At 41.3% G+C, this 19,008-nt stretch overlaps 1 protein-coding gene across 1 annotated transcript in view; it reads left to right on the forward strand.

The window, feature by feature from the left end:
• Positions 1 to 240: 240 nt before the first annotated feature.
• Positions 241 to 19,008, forward strand: part of LOC127656306 (serine incorporator 1-like) — a 37,705-nt gene continuing 18,937 nt past the window's right edge. Inside the window, exons 1-2 of the mRNA XM_052144574.1 lie at positions 241 to 378; positions 16,971 to 17,132. Of these exons, the coding sequence (XP_052000534.1) occupies positions 340 to 378; positions 16,971 to 17,132 (201 nt within the window). The 5' untranslated portion in view covers positions 241 to 339. The remainder of the gene's footprint in view (positions 379 to 16,970; positions 17,133 to 19,008) is intronic.

The following is a 19,008-nucleotide window of genomic DNA, read 5'->3' on the forward strand; positions in this document are numbered from 1 at the left end:
AGCTGGAGACCTAATAAATGCCTGCCAAGTCATTTGACTTCTCCAGGAATATATATGGAATTTAAAAAAAAAGTATCGAGAACATTTTAACAAACACAGCTTTCATAATTCAAGCATGTTGGCTTCTTAAAACAATCAGGAATTATTGGTATTATCAAAGCAATTATTCAGCGTCAGCGAGTTACAAACAAGACGTTACTTTTATTATGAAAAGGCTTGAGTTGTCCATTACAGTCGATAGTTTCAGACGAAAGAATCACCTGACGGAACAGGAGAAACGATTCATACCTGTCAATTCCTCCTCTCACGGTTTGGAGTAACTTCTATTTTGAATAAGAAATGGGAGCCTGTATGGCGCTATGCTCAATTGCGAGCTGTGTAAGTGTTATTTTAATTGCTGCATTTTTATATTTAAGCTAGCTGAGGTATCAACTGACAGCGTCGCTGTACCATTTGTTGTTCAGAAATTATGACAATATAATGTAACTCATCAGCCGTGCGGATGTATTACATTGAGCATAAAATATGTTAACGACGGTTAAATTTACATTGAACTTAAATTTACAAAAGAAACTGTGTTGGTTACAGAGACAAGTTTGGTGAGAAACAACAGCACAAGTGGTCATATGCATTGAGATGAGAAGTAGCATGTGCTCATAGTTTCATAATAAATAACAATGGTTTGCTATCGTTAACTTAACTGTTTATAGACCTGAAAACAGCAGTAAGGCGTTGTTTTATTGAATCACGTCTATGATTTTGTCTGTGTTGACGTATGAAGCTGTTGCTTTGGATTAAAACATCTCATAGATCAAATGTGGGCCACAGAGTATAATTACAGCCTGTGAGTATACTCTGACACTATACTCAATGATTCACAGGGGTCATGAGTTATAATTGATATAATTTGCAGATATAATCCATCTGGTTAGACAAGTTTAGAAAGCCAGTTTTAAATGACGTAATGAGAATAGCCGTTACGATTTGTACTAAATTTCCCCACCCATTATCAGATATGTCAGTAGAAACATATGCCTACTAATTAAAGTTGTACTATACTAATTATAATTGCTATTATTATAAATAGTTGAAATGGGAAAGTATAATATGTAGCTGAAAGACCATTTGACATTTGTTTTCGTTTGACCTGAAACGTGGGCTGATCTTTATGTAAATATATAACAAAAGGACATATGATACAAGAAACACAGACATAAAAAGTCTTTTTTTATATATATATTGAAAGTGTCCGGCATTCAAAGACCACCAGTATATTATTATTTATTTATTTTGGCGTTTACAAATTATGCAAGATCTTCCATTACCTTGAACAAGAATCTATGTTTTCTTTTTGAGAAATCTGAGGTAGATGACATCGTTTTGCTGTTAAGATGTTTACTTCTTTTACTGTCAATACTTCCAAGGGGTTTATAAAAAATGAAGTTAACATAAGTGATGCCTTTCCTGTTACACTTGAGTAAGTTTAGATGACCTGCCACTCCTAGCATGAGTAACAATAAGCCGTGTTAGATTTCATTTGAGGTATTACGCAATAAGTGTGACTGAATATATGGAGGTCAAAGATGTTGTCCTTCCTGCTTTAATAGTCTTCCTTGAGAAGGTGTTTACTAGGGTTGCAACGGTATGAGATTTTCACGGTATGATAACCGTCTCAGAAAATATCACAGTATACAGTATTACACAATCACTATTATCAGTGAAAACAGAAGGGTTATTTTAATTATTTATTTAATTTTGAGCAAACACTTAATTATACTTTTGAGATACAATGTTCTGCATTGATTTGGTTTTTGTAACTTTTAAGCCCAGAAATAGTTGTGTACTCAATTTTCTGAAGTGTATCTGTGACTAATGGGACTATTCTGCAATTGCCTTAAGTATTATATTGCTCTATAAAGATAGATACTTTTCTATCAGGCATTAACAAAATGGAATAAAGGCGGAGATTATAGATTTATTTTGCCATCTCTACTTCCCTGTTAATTTATTATTCAGTTGTAATAATAATAATAATAATAACTAGATGGGTACATTTCCTGAAGAAAATGTGAGTGGTGCTTGCCGTGGCGAAACTCGTCAAACAGCATGTTATAACTTGAAAAGAACAAAAATTATGTTCATAAATAAATCAACCCAGAAGTCTGTACGATTTTCTGGTGCAGAAATATGTGATTTGTTACTCTGTTGCTAGGGTAAGCCCATGTGGTTGCTATGCAGTTACCAAGGTAATACAATACATGGCTCCTTTCCATCCTGAGTGAAATAAGTCAACCCGGAAGTCTGTAGTGTTTTCTGGTGCAGAGATATGTGATTTGTTACTCGGTTGCTAGGGTAACCCCATCTGGTTGCTAGGCAGTTACCATAGTGATACTAATCAAGTCGCCTTGCCATCCTGATTGAAATAAGTCAACCCGGAAGTCTCTACGTTTTTGTGATGCAGAGATATGTGATTTGTTACTCTGTTGCTAGGGTAACCCCATCTGGTTGCTAGGCAGTTACCATAGTGATACTAATCAAGTCTCCTTGCCATCCTGATTGAAATAAATCAACCAAGAAGTCTCTCTGATTTTCTGGTGCAGAGATATGTGATTTGTTACTCGGTTGCTAGGGTAACCCCATGTGGTTGCTAGGCAGTTACCATAGTGATACTAATCAAGTCTCTTTGCCATCCTGATTGAAATAAGTCAACCCGGAAGTCTCTACGTTTTTGTGATGCAGAGATATGTGATTTGTTAGTTGGTTGCTAGGGTAACCCCATCTGGTTGCAAGGCAGTTACCATAGTGATACTAATGAAGTCTCCTTGCCATCCTGATTGAAATAAGTCAACCCGGAAGTCTCTACGTTATTGTGATGCAGAGATATGTGATTTGCTAGTCGGTTGCTAGGGTAACCCCATCTGGTTGCTAGGCAATTACCATAGTGATACTAATGAAGTGTCCTTGCCATCCGGGTTGACTTATTTCAATCAGGAAGTCTCTACGTTTTTGTGATGCAGAGATATGTGATTTGTTACTCGGTTGCTAGGGTAACCCCATCTGGTTGCTAGGCAGTTACCATAGTGATACTAATCAAGTGTCCTTGCCATCATGATTGAAATAAGTCAACCCGGAAGTCTCTACGTTTTTCTGATGCAGAGATATGTGATTTGTTACTCGGTTGCTAGGGTAACCCCATCTGGTTGCTAGGCAGTTACCATAGTGATAATAATGAAGTCTCCTTGCCATCCTGATTGAAATAAATCAACCCAGAAGTCTCTCTGATTTTCTGGTGCAGAGATGTAGTTATTGCTAAATGGTTGTTAGGGTACTCTGTTTAGTTGCTAGGGAGTGGCTTGGCAGCTGCCAAACATAAATCTCCAAAGGCTGCTTGTCAGTATGAATGATATAAACCAACTCCCATACCTCTGTGACATTCAGAATGGAAGATAACCCTCTATGGATTTTGGTTGCTAAGGTGCTCGACAATGGTTGCTAGGGAGGGGCTAGGAAGTGTTGAGGTGATTCATGATTGGCTGTTTGCTGTCCCGAGTCAAACGAGACCACCCTTGTGTTTCTATGACACTTCTATCCGGAGATATCCCTTTGATCTGTTTCAATAGAAGTCTATGGGACTTGATGCTAAGGTGCTCTAAATGGTTGCTAGGGCGTGGCTTGATAGCTTCACAATGATCCTGAGAGACTGATTGGTCGTCTGAGTAAAATGAGCCCGCCCCCTCGTCTCTATGACACTGTGATCCAGAGCTATGTTCAATACAAAATCCTTAGCCATTTCATTTCATGGGCCGTCCTACACCATTATAAGTCAATTGGGGCATTTTTGGGCAGCTCCTGCCCCCCAGGGGTGCAACTTTTACCCCATATTGAGGTATGCTCTTACAGAGCCTGCCAGCCTCTTCAAATGTGGCAAATCACAGGTTTCTGCGAAATCCTCGCTTGGAGCTGTGACGCGTCAAAGTTTGTCGCAATGTTAAGTCTATGGGATTTTTCGGCCGCTTTTTTGCCCCTGGGGCAAATACCGTACCCCCGATCGCTTATAAAAGTCATAGCACACGTGTCCTCAATAGGCCGTTCGATTTGACACCTCATTCGTGGGTCTACGCCAAACGGTGCGGGACGAGTTAGGTGCCGAAGTTTTGTACGGAGATATAATAATAACTAGATAGGTACATTTCCTGAAGAAAATGTGAGTGGTGCTTGCCGTGGCAAAACTCGTCAAATAGCCTGCTTGAAAAGAACAGAAATTGTGGTCATAAATAAATCAACCCAGAAGTCTGTATAATTTTCTGGTGCAGAAATATGTGATTTGTTACTAGGTTGCTAGGGTAAGCCCATGTGGTTGCTATGCAGTTAGCAAGGTAATACAATACATGGCTCCTTTCCATCCTGAGTGAAATAATTCAACCCAAAAATCTGTACTGTTTTCTGGTGCAGAGATATGTGATTTGTTACTCGGTTGCTAGGGTAACCCCATGTGGTTGCTAGGCAGTTACCATAGTGATACTTATCAAGTCTCCTTGCTATCCAGAGTAAAATCAGTCAACCAGGAAGTCTCTACGATGTTGTGATCCAGAGATATGTGATTTGTTATTTGGTTGCTAGGGTAACCCCTCCTTGTTGCTAGGCAGTTACCATAGTGATACTTATCAAGTCTCCTTGCCATCCTGAGTGAAATAAACCAACCCAGAAGTCTCTACGTTTTTCTGATGCAGAGATATGTGATTTGTTACTCGGTTGCTAGGGTAAGCCCATCTGGTTGCTAGGCAGTTACCATAGTGATACTAATCAAGTGTCCTTGCCATCCTGATTGAAATAAGTCAACCCGGAAGTCTCTACGTTTTTCTGATGCAGAGATATGTGATTTGTTACTCGGTTGCTAGGGTAACCCCATCTGGTTGCTAGGCAGTTACCACAGTGATACTAATCAAGTGTCCTTGCCATCCTGATTGAAATAAGTCAACCCGGAAGTCTCTATGTTTTTCTGATGCAGAGATATGTGATTTGTTACTCGGTTGCTAGGGTAACCCCATCTGGTTGCTAGGCAGTTACCATAGTGATACTAATCAAGTCTCCTTGCCATCCTGATTGAAATAAGTCAACCCGGAAGTCTCTACGTTTTTCTGATGCAGAGATATGTGATTTGTTACTCGGTTGCTAGGGTAACCCCATCTGGTTGCTAGGCAGTTACCATAGTGATACTAATCAAGTCTCCTTGCCATCCTGATTGAAATAAGTCAACCCGGAAGTCTCTACGTTTTTCTGATGCAGAGATATGTGATTTGTTACTCGGTTGCTAGGGTAACCCCATCTGGTTGCTAGGCAGTTACCATAGTGATACTAATCAAGTCTCCTTGCCATCCTGATTGAAATAAATCAACCCGGAAGTCTGTACTCTTTTCTGGTGCCGAGATATGTGATTTGTTTCTCGGTTGCTAGGGTAACCCCATCTGGTTGCTAGGCAGTTACCATAGTGATAGTAATCAAGTGTCCTTGCCATCCTGATTGAAATAAATCAACCCGGAAGTCTGTACTCTTTTCTGGTGCCGAGATATGTGATTTGTTTCTCGGTTGCTAGGGTAACCCCATCTGGTTGCTAGGCAGTTAACATAGTGATACTTATCAAGTCTCCTTGCCATCCTGATTGAAATAAGTCAACCCGGAAGTCTCTATGTTTTTGTGATGCAGAGATATGTGATTTGTTACTCGGTTGCTAGGGTAAGCCCATCTGGTTGCTAGGCAGATACCATAGTGATACTAATCAAGTGTCCTTGCCATCCTGATTGAAATAAGTCAACCCGGAAGTCTCTACGTTTTTCTGATGCAGAGATATGTGATTTGTTACTCGGTTGCTAGGGTAAGCTCATCTGGTTGCTAGGCAGTTACCATAGTGATACTAATGAAGTGTCCTTGCCATCCTGATTGAAATAAGTCAACCCGGAAGTCTCTATGTTTTTGTGATGCAGAGATATGTGATTTGTTACTCGGTTGCTAGGGTAAGCCCATCTGGTTGCTAGGCAGTTACCATAGTGATACTAATGAAGTGTCCTTTCCATCCTGATTGAAATAAGTCAACCCGGAAGTCTCTACGTTTTTCTGATGCAGAGATATGTGATTTGTTACTCGGTTGCTAGGGTAACCCCATCTGGTTGCTAGGCAGTTACCATAGTGATACTAATCAAGTCTCCTTGCCATCCTGATTGAAATAAATCAACCCAGAAGTCTCTCTGATTTTGTGGTGCAGAGATATAGTTACTGCTAAACGGTTGCTAGGGTACTCTGTTTAGTTGCTAGGGAGTGGCTTGGCAGCTGCCAATCATGAATCTCCAAAGGCTGCTTGTCAGTATGAATGATATAAACCAACTCCCATGCCTCTGTGACATTCAGAATGGAAGATATCCCTCTATGGATTTTGGTTGTTAAGGTGCTCGACAATGGTTGCTAGGGAGGGGCTAGGAAGTGTTGATTTGATGCATGATTGGCTGTTTGCTGTCCCGAGTCAAACGAGACCACCCTTGTGTTTCTATGACACTTCTATCCGGAGATATCCCTTTGATCTGTTTCAATAGAAGTCTATGGGACTTGTTGCTAAGGTGCTCTTAATGGTTGCTAGGGCGTGGCTTGATAGCTTCACAATGATCCTGAGAGACTGATTGGTCGTCTGAGTAAAATGAGCCCACCCCCTGGTCTCTATGACACTGTGATCCAGAGCTATGTTCAATACAAATCCCTATGCCTTTTCATTTCATGGGCCGTCCTACACCATTATAAGTCAATTGGGGCATTTTTGGGCAGCTCCTGCCCCCCAGGGGTGCAACTTTTACCCCATATTGAGGTATGCTCTTACAGAGCCTGCCAGCCTCTTCAAATGTGGCAAATCACACGTTTCTGTGAAATCCTCGCTCGGAGCTGTGACGCCTCAAAGTTTGTCACAATGTTAAGTCTATGGGATTTTTCGGCCGCTTTTTTGCCCCTGGGGCAAATACCGTACCCCCGATCGCTTATAAAAGTCATAGCACACGTGTCCTCAATAGGCCGTTCGATTTGACACCTCATTTGTGGGTCTACGCCAAACGGTGCGGGACGAGTTAGGTGCCGAAGTTTTGTACGGAGATAGAATAATAACTAGATAGGTACATTTCCTGAAGAAAATGTGAGTGGTGCTTGCCGTGGCAAAACTCGTCAAATAGCCTGCTTGAAAAGAACAGAAATTGTGGTCATAAATAAATCAACCCAGAAGTCTGTATAATTTTCTGGTGCAGAAATATGTGATTTGTTACTAGGTTGCTAGGGTAAGCCCATGTGGTTGCTATGCAGTTAGCAAGGTAATACAATACATGGCTCCTTTCCATCCTGAGTGAAATAATTCAACCCAAAAATCTGTACTGTTTTCTGGTGCAGAGATATGTGATTTGTTACTCGGTTGCTAGGGTAACCCCATGTGGTTGCTAGGCAGTTACCATAGTGATACTTATCAAGTCTCCTTGCTATCCAGAGTAAAATCAGTCAACCAGGAAGTCTCTACGATGTTGTGATCCAGAGATATGTGATTTGTTATTTGGTTGCTAGGGTAACCCCTCCTTGTTGCTAGGCAGTTACCATAGTGATACTTATCAAGTCTCCTTGCCATCCTGAGTGAAATAAACCAACCCAGAAGTCTCTACGTTTTTCTGATGCAGAGATATGTGATTTGTTACTCGGTTGCTAGGGTAAGCCCATCTGGTTGCTAGGCAGTTACCATAGTGATACTAATCAAGTGTCCTTGCCATCCTGATTGAAATAAGTCAACCCGGAAGTCTCTACGTTTTTCTGATGCAGAGATATGTGATTTGTTACTCGGTTGCTAGGGTAACCCCATCTGGTTGCTAGGCAGTTACCACAGTGATACTAATCAAGTGTCCTTGCCATCCTGATTGAAATAAGTCAACCCGGAAGTCTCTATGTTTTTCTGATGCAGAGATATGTGATTTGTTACTCGGTTGCTAGGGTAACCCCATCTGGTTGCTAGGCAGTTACCATAGTGATACTAATCAAGTCTCCTTGCCATCCTGATTGAAATAAGTCAACCCGGAAGTCTCTACGTTTTTCTGATGCAGAGATATGTGATTTGTTACTCGGTTGCTAGGGTAACCCCATCTGGTTGCTAGGCAGTTACCATAGTGATACTAATCAAGTCTCCTTGCCATCCTGATTGAAATAAGTCAACCCGGAAGTCTCTACGTTTTTCTGATGCAGAGATATGTGATTTGTTACTCGGTTGCTAGGGTAACCCCATCTGGTTGCTAGGCAGTTACCATAGTGATACTAATCAAGTCTCCTTGCCATCCTGATTGAAATAAATCAACCCGGAAGTCTGTACTCTTTTCTGGTGCCGAGATATGTGATTTGTTTCTCGGTTGCTAGGGTAACCCCATCTGGTTGCTAGGCAGTTACCATAGTGATAGTAATCAAGTGTCCTTGCCATCCTGATTGAAATAAATCAACCCGGAAGTCTGTACTCTTTTCTGGTGCCGAGATATGTGATTTGTTTCTCGGTTGCTAGGGTAACCCCATCTGGTTGCTAGGCAGTTAACATAGTGATACTTATCAAGTCTCCTTGCCATCCTGATTGAAATAAGTCAACCCGGAAGTCTCTATGTTTTTGTGATGCAGAGATATGTGATTTGTTACTCGGTTGCTAGGGTAAGCCCATCTGGTTGCTAGGCAGATACCATAGTGATACTAATCAAGTGTCCTTGCCATCCTGATTGAAATAAGTCAACCCGGAAGTCTCTACGTTTTTCTGATGCAGAGATATGTGATTTGTTACTCGGTTGCTAGGGTAAGCTCATCTGGTTGCTAGGCAGTTACCATAGTGATACTAATGAAGTGTCCTTGCCATCCTGATTGAAATAAGTCAACCCGGAAGTCTCTATGTTTTTGTGATGCAGAGATATGTGATTTGTTACTCGGTTGCTAGGGTAAGCCCATCTGGTTGCTAGGCAGTTACCATAGTGATACTAATGAAGTGTCCTTTCCATCCTGATTGAAATAAGTCAACCCGGAAGTCTCTACGTTTTTCTGATGCAGAGATATGTGATTTGTTACTCGGTTGCTAGGGTAACCCCATCTGGTTGCTAGGCAGTTACCATAGTGATACTAATCAAGTCTCCTTGCCATCCTGATTGAAATAAATCAACCCAGAAGTCTCTCTGATTTTGTGGTGCAGAGATATAGTTACTGCTAAACGGTTGCTAGGGTACTCTGTTTAGTTGCTAGGGAGTGGCTTGGCAGCTGCCAATCATGAATCTCCAAAGGCTGCTTGTCAGTATGAATGATATAAACCAACTCCCATGCCTCTGTGACATTCAGAATGGAAGATATCCCTCTATGGATTTTGGTTGTTAAGGTGCTCGACAATGGTTGCTAGGGAGGGGCTAGGAAGTGTTGATTTGATGCATGATTGGCTGTTTGCTGTCCCGAGTCAAACGAGACCACCCTTGTGTTTCTATGACACTTCTATCCGGAGATATCCCTTTGATCTGTTTCAATAGAAGTCTATGGGACTTGTTGCTAAGGTGCTCTTAATGGTTGCTAGGGCGTGGCTTGATAGCTTCACAATGATCCTGAGAGACTGATTGGTCGTCTGAGTAAAATGAGCCCACCCCCTGGTCTCTATGACACTGTGATCCAGAGCTATGTTCAATACAAATCCCTATGCCTTTTCATTTCATGGGCCGTCCTACACCATTATAAGTCAATTGGGGCATTTTTGGGCAGCTCCTGCCCCCCAGGGGTGCAACTTTTACCCCATATTGAGGTATGCTCTTACAGAGCCTGCCAGCCTCTTCAAATGTGGCAAATCACACGTTTCTGTGAAATCCTCGCTCGGAGCTGTGACGCCTCAAAGTTTGTCACAATGTTAAGTCTATGGGATTTTTCGGCCGCTTTTTTGCCCCTGGGGCAAATACCGTACCCCCGATCGCTTATAAAAGTCATAGCACACGTGTCCTCAATAGGCCGTTCGATTTGACACCTCATTTGTGGGTCTACGCCAAACGGTGCGGGACGAGTTAGGTGCCGAAGTTTTGTACGGAGATAGAATAATAATAAAAAGAAGAAAAATAAAAAGTATAAAATAAGTATGTGAGATTACAATAGTGATGCTTTGCAAGCACCACTAACTAGATAGGTACATTTCCTGAAGAAAATGTGAGTGGTGCTTGCCGTGGCAAAACTCGTCAAACAGCATGTTGTAACTGGAAAAGAACAAAAATTATGGTCATAAATAAATCAACCCAGAAGTCTGTACGATTTTCTGGTGCAGAAATATGTGATTTGTTACTCGGTTGCTAGGGTAAGCCCGTGTGGTTGCTATGCAGTTACCAAGGTAATACAATACATGGCTCCTTTCCATCCTGAGTGAAATAAGTCAACCCGGAAGTCTGTAGTGTGTTCTGGTGCAGAGATATGTGATATGTTGCTCGGTTGCTAGGGTAACTCCATCTGGTTGCTAGGCAGTTACCATAGTGATACTAATCAAGTCTCCTGGCCATCCTGATTAAAATAAATCAACCCGGAAGTCTCTATGTTTTTGTGATGCAGAGATATGTGATTTTTTACTCGGTTGCTAGGGTAACCCCATCTGGTTGCTAGGCAGATACCATAGTGATACTAATCAAGTGTCCTTGCCATCCTTATTGAAATAAGTCAACCCGGAAGTCTCTACGTTTTTCTGATGCAGAGATATGTGATTTGTTACTCGGTTGCTAGGGTAAGCCCATCTGGTTGCTAGGCAGTTACCATAGTGATACTAATGAAGTCTCCTTGCCATCCTGATTGAAATAAGTCAACCCGGAAGTCTCTATGTTTTTGTGATGCAGAGATATGTGATTTTTTACTCGGTTGCTAGGGTAACCCCATCTGGTTGCTAGGCAGATACCATAGTGATACTAATCAAGTGTCCTTGCCATCCTTATTGAAATAAGTCAACCCGGAAGTCTCTACGTTTTTCTGATGCAGAGATATGTGATTTGTTACTCGGTTGCTAGGGTAAGCCCATCTGGTTGCTAGGCAGTTACCATAGTGATACTAATGAAGTCTCCTTGCCATCCTGATTGAAGTAAGTCAACCCGGAAGTCTCTATGTTTTTGTGATGCAGAGATATGTGATTTGTTACTCGGTTGCTAGGGTAAGCCCATCTGGTTGCTAGGCAGTTACCATAGTGATACTAATGAAGTGTCCTTGCCATCCTGATTGAAATAAGTCAACCCGGAAGTCTCTACGTTTTTCTGATGCAGAGATATGTGATTTGTTACTCGGTTGCTAGGGTAACCCCATCTGGTTGCTAGGCAGTTAACATAGTGATACTTATCAAGTCTCCTTGCCATCCTGATTGAAATAAATCAACCCAGAAGTCTCTCTGATTTTCTGGTGCAGAGATATAGTTACTGCTAAACGGTTGCTAGGGTACTCTGTGTAGTTGCTAGGGAGTGGCTTGGCAGCTGCCAATCATGAATCTCCAAAGGCTGCTTGTCAGTATGAATGATATAAACCAACTCCCATGCCTCTGTGACATTCAGAATGGAAGATATCCCTCTATGGATTTTGGTTGTTAAGGTGCTCGACAATGGTTGCTAGGGAGGGGCTAGGAAGTGTTGAAGTGATGCATGATTGGCTGTTTGCTGTCCCGAGTCAAACGAGACCACCCTTGTGTTTCTATGACACTTCTATCCGGAGATATCCCTTTGATCTTTTTCAATAGAAGTCTATGGGACTTGTTGCTAAGGTGCTCTTAATGGTTGCTAGGGCGTGGCTTGATAGCTTCACAATGATCCAGAGAGACTGATTGGTTGTCTGAGTAAAATGAGCCCACCCCCTCGTCTCTATGACACTGTGATCCAGAGCTATGTTCAATACAAATCCCTATGCCTTTTCATTTCATGGGCCGTCCTACACCATTATAAGTCAATTGGGGCATTTTTGGGCAGCTCCTGCCCCCAGGGGTGCAACTTTTACCCCATATTGAGGTATGCTCTTACAGAGCCTGCCAGCCTCTTCAAATGTGGCAAATCACACGTTTCTACGAAATCCTCGCTTGGAGCTGTGACGCGTCAAAGTTTGTCTCAATGTTAAGTCTATGGGATTTTTCGGCCGCTTTTTTGCCCCTGGGGCAAATACCGTACCCCCGATCGCTTATAAAAGTCATAGCACACGTGTCCTCAATAGGCCGTTCGATTTGATACCTCATTCGTGGGTCTACGCCAAACGGTGCGGGACGAGTTAGGTGCCGAAGTTTTGTTAAGAGATATAATAAAAATAAAAAGTATAACTAGATAGGTACATTTCCTGAAGAAAATGTGAGTGGTGCTTGCCGTGGCAAAACTCGTCAAACAGCATGTTGTAACTTGAAAAGAACAAAAATTATGGTCATAAATAAATCAACCCAGAAGTCTGTACGATTTTCTGGTGCAGAAATATGTGATTTGTTACTCGGTTGCTAGGGTAAGCCCATGTGGTTGCTATGCAGTTACCAAGGTAATACAATACATGGCTCCTTTCCATCCTGAGTGAAATAAGTCAACCCGGAAGTCTGTAGTGTTTTCTGGTGCAGAGATATGTGATTTGTTACTCGGTTGCTAGGGTAACCCCATCTGGTTGCTAGGCAGTTACCATAGTGATACTAATGAAGTGTCCTTGCCATCCTGAGTTGAAATAAATCAACCCGGAAGTCTGTACGTTTTTCTGATGCAGAGATATGTGATTTGTTACTCGGTTGCTAGGGTAACCCCATCTGGTTGCTAGGCAGTTACCATAGTGATAGTAATCAAGTGTCCTTGCCATCCTGAGTGAAATAAATCAACCCGGAAGTCTCTACTATTTTCTGGTGCAGAGATATGTGATTTGTTACTCGGTTGCTAGGGTAACCCCATCTGGTTGCTAGGCAGTTACCATAGTGATACTAATCAAGTGTCCTTGCCATCCTGATTGAAATAAATCAACCCGGAAGTCTCTACTATTTTCTGGTGCAGAGATATGTGATTTGTTACTCGGTTGCTAGGGTAACCCCATCTGGTTGCTAGGCAGTTACCATAGTGATAGTAATCAAGTGTCCTTGCCATCCTGATTGAAATAAGTCAACCCAGAAGTATCTACGCTTTTCTGATGCAGAGATATGTGATTTGTTACTCGGTTGCTAGGGTAACCCCATGTGGTTGCTAGGCAGTTACCATAGTGATACTAATGAAGTGTCCTTGCCATCCTGATTGAAATAAATCAACCCGGAAGTCTGTACTCTTTTCTGGTGCAGAGATATGTGATTTGTTACTCGGTTGCTAGGGTAACCCCATCTGGTTGCTAGGCAGTTACCATAGTGATAGTAATCAAGTGTCCTTGCCATCCTGAGTGAAATAAATCAACCCGGAAGTCTGTACTATTTTCTGGTGCAGAGATATGTGATTTGTTACTCGGTTGCTAGGGTAACCCCATCTGGTTGCTAGGCAGTTACCATAGTGATACTAATCAAGTGTCCTTGCCATCCTGATTGAAATAAGTCAACCCGGAAGTCTGTACGTTTTTCTGATGCAGAGATATGTGATTTGTTACTCGGTTGCTAGGGTAAGCCCATCTGGTTGCTAGGCAGTTACCATAGTGATACTAATGAAGTGTCCTTGCCATCCTGATTGAAATAAGTCAACCCGGAAGTCTCTACGTTTTTCTGATGCAGAGATATGTGATTTGTTACTCGGTTGCTAGGGTAACCCCATCTGGTTGCTAGGCAGTTACCATAGTGATACTAATCAAGTGTCCTTGCCATCCTGATTGAAATAAGTCAACCCGGAAGTCTCTATGTTTTTGTGATGCAGAGATATGTGATTTGTTACTCGGTTGCTAGGGTAAGCCCATCTGGTTGCTAGGCAGTTACCATAGTGATACTAATGAAGTGTCCTTGCCATCCTGATTGAAATAAGTCAACCCGGAAGTCTCTACGTTTTTCTGATGCAGAGATATGTGATTTGTTACTCGGTTGCTAGGGTAACCCCATCTGGTTGCTAGGCAGTTACCATAGTGATACTAATCAAGTCTCCTTGCCATCCTGATTGAAATAAATCAACCCAGAAGTCTCTCTGATTTTCTGGTGCAGAGATATAGTTACTGCTAAACGGTTGCTAGGGTACTCTGTTTAGTTGCTAGGGAGTGGCTTGGCAGCTGCCAATCATGAATCTCCAAAGGCTGCTTGTCAGTATGAATGATATAAACCAACTCCCATGCCTCTGTGACATTCAGAATGGAAGATATCCCTCTATGGATTTTGGTTGTTAAGGTGCTCGACAATGGTTGCTAGGGAGGGGCTAGGAAGTGTTGATGTGATGCATGATTGGCTGTTTGCTGTCCCGAGTCAAACGAGACCACCCTTGTGTTTCTATGACACTTCTATCCGGAGATATCCCTTTGATCTGTTTCAATAGAAGTCTATGGGACTTGTTGCTAAGGTGCTCTTAATGGTTGCTAGGGCGTGGCTTGATAGCTTCACAATGATCCTGAGAGACTGATTGGTCGTCTGAGTAAAATGAGCCCACCCCTCGTCTCTATGACACTGTGATCCAGAGCTATGTTCAATACAAATCCCTATGCCTTTTCATTTCATGGGCCGTCCTACACCATTATAAGTCAATTGGGGCATTTTTGGGCAGCTCCTGCCCCCAGGGGTGCAACTTTTACCCCATATTGAGGTATGCTCTTACAGAGCCTGCCAGCCTCTTCAAATGTGGCAAATCACACGTTTCTACTGAAATCCTCGCTTGGAGCTGTGACGCGTCAAAGTTTGTCTCAATGTTAAGTCTATGGGATTTTTCGGCCGCTTTTTTGCCCCTGGGGCAAATACCGTACCCCGATCGCTTATAAAAGTCATAGCACACGTGTCCTCAATAGGCCGTTCGATTTGACACCTCATTCGTGGGTCTACGCCAAACGGTGCGGGACGAGTTAGGTGCCGAAGTTTTGTTAAGAGATATAAAAATAAAAATAAAAATAAAAAGTAAATAATAAGTATGTGAGATTACAATAGTGATGCTTTGCAAGCACCACTAATAAAAATAATAAGTATGTGAGATTACAATAGTGATGCTTTGCAAGCACCACTAATAATAAAAATACATTTATAGAACTTTTAATGTTTGTCGCAAAGCGGGCAAGTTTACTTTGCACAAAAGAAAAATACATTTACACATTCATCTCTGGCTTGCTTTTGCTTGCATGTCAATGATTACCCCTCCATGTGTCAATGATGCCGAGATCTACTTTTATATTTAATTTAATCACTGAGAAGGTTTACCTGCAAAATTAGTAGCACCAAACATCACAAGCAGCCTCAAGAATGGACACGGAGTAGCTGTATAATACTTTTCCTTGAGCAGAATATTGCACTACAGATCGCTAAGTTTGTCAGTTTCGCTTTTACGATAAATGAGCCGCGGGCCGTATGTTGCCCATGTCTGCTTTAGCTGTTTGCGAGATTATCATTAAATCTGCGTCGGCAGTGTTAAATAGTAGATCACTTGGGCGGCCGCTGAAATATCTTCAATGGGAGAACCATGGCATTGTTCTTTCCCTGCTGTCCGCGACCCAGACCAGTTGAGAAACACCGTTTTCTCCATCCGGTTGCATTTTTTTCTCAATACCGTAGATAAGCAAATGTATGGTATGATAACCATACATTTTCAAACCGTGGTATACCGTGAATCTGGTATACCGCTGCAACACTAGTGTTTACAGATGTTTTTTGTTTTTTTAATTAAATGGGGCATCAATATCTGTTCTGTACAGGCGACTTCTACCAGCTCGGGTATGTGGAGAGAATTCTGTTGGCGGAATCTTATTAGATACTTTATAACCCCCAAGTTAAAATCTATTCAGTCTTGCGAGAAGGGAAGTGGTCTATGTTGGAGGAAATGTGGGGAACAGCTGGCAGACCATTTTCATGTATTCTGGAGCTGCCCAGCCATTCAGTCATATTGGCAGGAGGTAATACAAGTAATACGTTTTATTTTCGGTGATGGAATTGACTGCTCATTTTCTACAATTTACCTGGGTAACTTAGCAGCTCATTTGATGAAGAAAGACAAGTACCTTTTAAAGATATTATTAGCAGCCAGCAAGAAAGCTGTAACACGAAAGTGGCTACAATTTGAACCCCCAACAAAGGCTGAATGGCTGGACATTATGACCAGTGTCCAAAATATGGAGAGGCTGACTTTCGCTTTAAACCTACAGATGGATAAGTATTTGCAGTATTGGGAAAGATGGATTGTGTTTACGACTTCATGACATGTTTATTGACCAATGTACCATCTGACATATATACTTTAATCAATTTTGTTTTATGTAAGAATATATTAGTGACCAAACGATTGTATGTTGTTGTGGCTGATTTTTTTGTTGTTTTTTTGTTTTTGTTTTTCAAAAGGAAAAATAATTAAAAAATTAAGTTTAAAAAAAGAAAAAAAAATGGGGCATCAATGAGCCTTAAAAATATGTAATGAAAAACAATCTGATATGGCAACAGCCAATTTTGCATTTATTTTATATACATTAACGCATTTGGCAGGCACTCTTATCCAAAGCAATTTACAATGCAATCAAGTTATGTATTTTATCAGCTTCTGGGTTCCCTGGGAATTTAACCCATGACCGTGGTGTTGTTAGCGCCATGCTCTACCATCTGAGTTACAGGAACATTGTATAATTAAAGCCTTACATGTATTTGCCTTATGAGTCATTGGAACTTACATGTACTCTGTAGATGTTTTGTATGGATTCAAGTTTGAATATATATCTTTTTTTGTGTTTGCATTGTGTATTATAGTGTGTAATGCATTTGAGGTTCTCTGTAAACACTTTGTAACATTTTTTCAAGATTAGAGGTGAAGCGTCCTGTGTTAACTGGTTAATTAATGTCATACAATTCCCTGTCACAGGCCTCGTGTTTGTGTGGCTCAGCTCCATGTCTCCTATGTGGCTGTTGTCCTTCTACCAACAACTCCACTGTCACACGGCTGGTCTTCTCCTTCCTCCTCCTGCTGGGTACACTGGTATCTGTAATAATGATCTTGCCTGGCATGGAAACACAGCTCCGCAAGGTGGGCCCACCCTCAGTGTTCACCCACTTTAATGTGCTTTGTGTGTGTTATGTTAAAGGTACACTTTGGAGGTTTTCTGATACATTTTTTATTTGAATTGAACAAAATATAATTATTGAGCCTGTACATAAAAATCTTTGTACAAAATCGTAAGCCTACAATAATGAAATTGCATTCATTACTTCAAACCGGTGTTTGATTTGGTGGGAAATTTCAGGCTACTGTCATTTGTTCTTGCGTGTTTACTAGGCATATAACGATACACAAATTTCATGATTCGATGCATTGCCTTACGATATGATTCAATACGATATGAGCACCCACAAATGTTTCGCTCTAACTTATTCAAGGATTCAACATAAATGTCTTTTAAATCATAAATGCCACAAAAGTGTCTAACATTGGCAACAAAAAATAGAGCTCTACGTAACTTAAACAACAGCACTGCATTTATTTTGTTTGATTGTTGAGAAAAACTAATATGAACTCACAATTTTCATGTTTTTCTTAAGAAAATTTTTTTTTTTCATTTATATTTTATAGCACTTTTCACAATACACATAGTTTCAAAGCAGCTTTATAGAAAATCCTGCATTGTTGTCTGAAAGCCCCCTGGGAACACGTTGAAGTGACTGTAGCAAGGAAGAGACTCCTTTCAATGTTATTTAGTGGTGGAAAAAAAAAAGAAACTAGAGAGGAACCTGACCTCTGGTTTTACGATATGTACATAATCCAACATTATTTAGCTGCTTGAGTAAAAATCGATGGGCACACATTATTTTTTCTGACCTCTTCCCAATCTGCATGTAAACTTTACTGCCATTATTACCGGCTTATAATGTGTGCAAGTGTTGTTCTCAAAGCTGTTTACATTCAAAATATATAATTATAAATGTCATGTTATCGTGGGGTTTTTTCTGTGCATTTTTTGGTAGTTATTATGATTCATAACTTATGAGCATCTTGCTGTGTATGTCACTCTCCGTGTCGGCTGGGAGAGGCGGCTGTTAAACTTACTGCTGCTATTTCTGCCACACAAATCTTCCGATTTGTGCGGTGATGATGTTTGATGTTCTGTAGCTTCCCCAATTTGGCCAGAAACATCAGAGCAAAAGTGACTTTCCGTTGAGGTAAGAGATTCTTGCATTCCTTGAATTGATCACATTTCTCTCTTGTTGAATTCGCGGAGTCTGGGAACAAGAAAATGTTGTGGTTCTTCCAAGAAAGCCTTCCTTTACTCCTCACCTCATGTAACACAAGATCTTTATTGGATGATCTCCGAAATTTGGCCAGAATTGATTGATGCCTGTCTCCATTAGCGGATCTCCAAGCCGGAGCTCTGGGCTTTCTTGATTTCCAGCTTATGGCCTGTTATTTTGAGGTGACTCAGAAAGAGCTCGTCTAGGAATTTCACCATATCTCGACCTTCTTCGTTCTCTGGAATTCCAACAATTTGGACGTTGTTTCGCCGATTACGATTCTCAAGGTCTTCCAACTTTTCCCAGACGCACTGCAAATCTACCTTGGTTGCTAGATAGCAACTAATTCCCTCTCCGATGACTCAAGACAATCGATCCGTTTCGATCGACGTATTACACCATGATCCTCTAAGTCCGCCATGACCTTCGCTAGAATTTCAGACTGATGCAGAATTTCTTCTGCCGCACCGTCCAAACTGAGTCCCTGGTCTGCGGCCCCGGCTGGGGTATCAGCTTGAGCACGTAAGTGTCTTTTAATGTATCCAGAGCCCGAGGATTTTTAATTCTTTGGGTCATCATAGAAAAGTTAAGAATCAGGATTATCGAATCACACTGGTTTATGACACAAATAGTGATAAAACTACCAAAGTGTGAAGAGCTCACCGTTCACATGTCCG

Source organism: Xyrauchen texanus, chromosome 15, assembly GCF_025860055.1.
Source record: "Xyrauchen texanus isolate HMW12.3.18 chromosome 15, RBS_HiC_50CHRs, whole genome shotgun sequence".
NCBI classification, from domain to species: Eukaryota; Metazoa; Chordata; class Actinopteri; order Cypriniformes; family Catostomidae; genus Xyrauchen; species Xyrauchen texanus.